A 4,256-nucleotide genomic window follows, 5' to 3' on the forward strand; every position below is an offset into this window, starting at 1 on the left:
GAAATGAGAAACAGAAAGGAGTGGCTGAAAAAGAGGAAATGAGGAGGTAAGAGAGGAATACTACATAGAGAAGAACAAGAACAGGAGGAGAGGAGGACTGATGGTTAAGACAAATGATGGGATAAATTGAGAAGAACAAAAGAAGAAGAAGGTCAAAGAGACACTGCAGGAATCCAGAACAGAAGTCTTGGATCATTTTATTTGCACAGAGGAGGCTGACATGAATCACAAGCCTGGAATTTTATCCCCAAAAATCTGAGGTTCTCCACAAAATGTTAATTCAATATCCTCACATGGGCCAATCTAGTGGTTTTCCACGTTGTAGCCCATAAACTTCAAACCCTGTGTACACTTTAACATTACTGAGGAACATTTTCAGTGCATACTATTGAATTTCTTACCAAGTAGCCACTGGTTTTAAATACGGTTCAGAATGAATATCATCCACTGGAGATGTTTTGTTTTATTTTATTTATTTTCTTTAAAACAAATACTTTCATATTTTCAGAAATGGCTTTTTTCTTTCTTATATAAGTTAGATAAGACCACTACTTTAGCTTAGCACACAGACTGGAACACAAGATAACAGCTAGCCTGACACCCATGAAAAACCACCATGCGCCCCTTTCGCACTACTCTGCTAGCTTCTCGCAATACACATAACAACAATTACTTCTGAGAGTGTTAAAAAAAGAAGGAACCAATGGACTTGGGTTTAAGTACTGAGGTCTGTTGAGCATTAGATGGACATATTGCACCTGGTTTTGGCCTTTTCAGTCATCTGCTTAGTTTTGTGTCAGTACTCAGAAACCGTACAGTATTATTCCCATGAAGCACCTTTAATAACCAACACAATAGTTTTACCTGATCAGTAACTAGTGGCTCCTCATCACCAATGTCAATAAAAACCTCCTCAGACATTAAGTGAGGCATCTCACCTGCAACACAACACACAGGAGAAAGGTCGTTTTAACATTAGTTGTCAGTCCACCTCTTTGCTATAATGTTTGCATCCATCTCTCCATGTCTTACGGCGCCATCCTTCCTCCTCCTTGGCCGCCGCTGCGTGATCATCCTCTGGGTTGCACCGATACTCCTCGAGGGACCGGATGGTACACTGACCAACCACCGGCTTCCTTCCAAACTGACGGTTATCAATGACTTTGATGATGATTGGCGGCATATACAGTTCTTCACGGGGAAGTCTCTGAGGGCAGAGTAAAAGAGAAAAGAAATATATATTTTACAAAAGACAATAATTGTGATAATGAAAAAACAAGAAAAAGATTATAAAAAATAAGTAGACAAGTTAAAAAGATGTCCTCTGACCTCTGACTGCACTGGGCTCTGAATACTTGATTCTAATTGGTTAAGCCACCTGCTTGCCTGATACTGACTGGATATGGCTGCTGTCTGTCCGAAATGGATTGGTCACGCCATGGGGACCACCCAATCAAGGTACCATTACACCTTAGTTGACCCCTCCCACATGAAAAAAGGAATGACTGGATCTTCTTGAATGAAATCAGCGAACAAATGTCACTTTGAAGAACTCAGTTTACACCATGAACAGCAAAATTTACTTTAAATGACAATATGGATTGCTGTGTTGCTTCTCCACCCTGTGTCAACTTCAGCAAAAATTCAATGTAAAACCACTGACTGGCATCAATGTCACCACAGAGTTGTACTTATCAATTTCAGTCATGTCATTCTAAAAAAGAAAGTGTGTGCCAGTGCCACACATGCATGTATAAGAAAAGCTGCAGGTCCAGTTTCACAAAACTTGTGCTTGAGAAAAAAGGGCATAGTATTTGTCTTATTCTATGAAAATAATTATGCTGGCTTTAAAACTGCATCTGTCTTCACAAATTGGGTTTCTCTCTTTACACAAATCTGTTGGAACTTGTACATTTCCAACCAAGAGCCCCTTTAAAAAAAGCTGAGGATTTTGAGGTTCTCTGTTTATCAGTGACATATCCATCCATTGTTTTAATGCTCTGGTTTTGCTGGCCGATTGCAGGCTGTCTTGACAGAACTGAACTTCAGAAGTTCTACTAATAAACATTCTTGCATGTGTATACTTATAATATCTCCAGACTGTTTGCATTATATTCAGTTGGCCAAACATTGCATAAGGGTCTATATTTTAGCATTGGGGGGCAGAAAAACACTTGGCAGGATCCCCCATAATGCCCCTTTGGGCGGACAGTGTATAGTTTGGCGTTGGTGGGGAATGTGTTCAGTCTGTGTTTTGTGTTGAGTGCGGTTGCCAGCGTGTGCGTTTTTATAATAAACACAGCTCCAGGGAGCACACAAAAAGGCAACTTCTGTCTCCAGCTTCTTCTTCCATTGAACCTACGTTACATGTTATAATGTAGGACGTGGAAGCGAGCTCTTATTGTGAAGAGATCAGATGTGGAAGTGTTTTTATGTTTTGAAGTGAACAAAAGAAGTGATATTAGCCACTGTCAGTAGTGTCTTCTGTTGTTTAACATTAACTACTCCACAGAAGAATAGTATGAGGCAGGAGCTGATGGTTACAATGCATCTTTTAAAATTATTGTCCCATCAGTCTGTAAGATAAACTTATGCAAGTGACAATCTTGGCTAAACTGTAGAGCCTTGTAAAGCTAATGTGACTACTTACCACTATGATCTTAGTAACAGGTTTACCATGTAACCCTGCCAGTTGTCACTATACTGTACGTCACCTTTCTGTCAAAATTAGAGTGTGGTGGAAATATTGCCTTAAACATCTCAGAGTGTGTGTTGCAGTGACTGGTTCAGTAAAAAGAGAAGAAGCTTCAGAAGACAAACAGACCAACACTTGACCTGCCTTGCTTGTTGAAAATCTTTTGGCGCTGCTGCAGTAAGGAGCCAACTATCGAACATAGAACGGGCATCATGCTCATGCAGCATCTGTATGTGTATCGTGTTTTCAAGAACCTCTCACCCTTCATAACAAAACACCACCATGATCAGCTTAACTTCACTTGACCTGTCTGGCTTTTATAGAGGGCTGTGTGGCTGATGTTGTCAAGAAGGGAAAATGAATTAGCAACTGAAATCTATTTGACCTCTCTACTTAGGCTTAAGTGGGGCTGATGGTGCTAAACTTACAACATAAATCCAGAGAGCTAAAATTAGGCGGTTCGACTCTTCAAAGAGTTGTATTTAAGGAAACTATGCACGTAACATTTTCTTATGCCCCTGTGACATACAAAAACACTTCCAAAGGCAAATTAAGACTTTAATATTATTACTTTTAAACAGCTGGTCTCAGTTGAGGGGATGAATTGGAGGGAAATAAATGTGCATATTTCCATAATCCACTGGAGGCTGTCACACTCTTGTGGTGGTCAACCCGGGACCTTAATGTTGTTAACATTAAACTTCCAGAGCCATAGCAAGGCTCTGTTTTTAAGGGGAAAGTATGTGAATAGTTCCATACTCCAGTTAAAGCTGTCATAATAAGACACTGAGGTGAGTGACCTCAGACCTTAACACTGTTACCATTAAACTTTGTGCCCATTTTGTAGCTGCTGTTAGGAAAATACATGCGTGATATTTCCATATTTTAGTGAAGGATTTCAGAAGAGAATACTTGGAATGTAAAGGCACTAATGCAAACTCAGTGACAATACAGTATATCTATATATAAAAGACTTGATCAATACCAATATCTTGTTTCACTTACTTACTTCACTCAGTCCAGGGAAGTGGCTGACCCTCAAACAAGAGTCCAACATTCATGTCAGCTAGTGGTTGTAAAATATAAGTAAGCTTTGACCTATTCCATCTTGAAAGAGTTACCACTGCTACAGCCCTTTATTGTAGCTTCCTGTGGTTTACTGTAATCTATAGTAGCAGTAAAAAAAAGCCAATTGTTGTGAGTCACAGAAGCACAGCAAAAAATTTAATAAAATTAAAAAAGGAAATGACAAAGAGACCCCTCCTTGAACCGCGACCTTATTGTGGTGGAGGGGTTTGAGTACCCGAGAGATCCTAGGAGCTATGTTGTCGGGGGCTATATGTTCCTGGTAGGGTCTCCCAAGGCAAACAGGTCCTGGATGACGGGTCAGACTAAGAGTGGTTCAAAAGCCCTTTATGAATAGATTAAAATCAAGGGCTGTGACGTCGCCCGGCATGGCGCAGCCGGGGCCCCACCCTAGAGCCAGGCCCGGGGTTGGGGCTCGAATGCGAGCGCCTGGTGGCCGGGCCTCAGCCCCCACGGGGGCCGGCCAGGCTTTGCC

General features: G+C 41.1%; 1 protein-coding gene across 10 annotated transcripts in view; it reads right to left on the reverse strand.

Annotated features, from left to right (window-relative positions):
- The window catches only part of dysf (dysferlin, limb girdle muscular dystrophy 2B (autosomal recessive)), a 71,280-nt gene that overhangs the window by 32,860 nt on the left and 34,164 nt on the right, over window positions 1-4,256 (reverse strand). For all 10 annotated transcript variants that reach the window (XR_002276934.1, XM_020624280.1, XM_020624277.1 and 7 more), the window contains 2 exons: window positions 1,033-1,207; window positions 865-938 (listed from right to left, as the gene is read on the reverse strand). Coding sequence is in view for 9 of the 10 variants with exons in the window: in XM_020624280.1 (XP_020479936.1) it covers window positions 865-938; window positions 1,033-1,207 (249 nt within the window). In the remaining variant the exon portion in view is untranslated. The remainder of the gene's footprint in view (window positions 1-864; window positions 939-1,032; window positions 1,208-4,256) is intronic.

The sequence above is a fragment of the Monopterus albus genome, unplaced genomic scaffold (assembly GCF_001952655.1).
Source record: "Monopterus albus unplaced genomic scaffold, M_albus_1.0 scaffold324.1, whole genome shotgun sequence".
In the NCBI taxonomy this organism is placed as follows: Eukaryota; Metazoa; Chordata; class Actinopteri; order Synbranchiformes; family Synbranchidae; genus Monopterus; species Monopterus albus.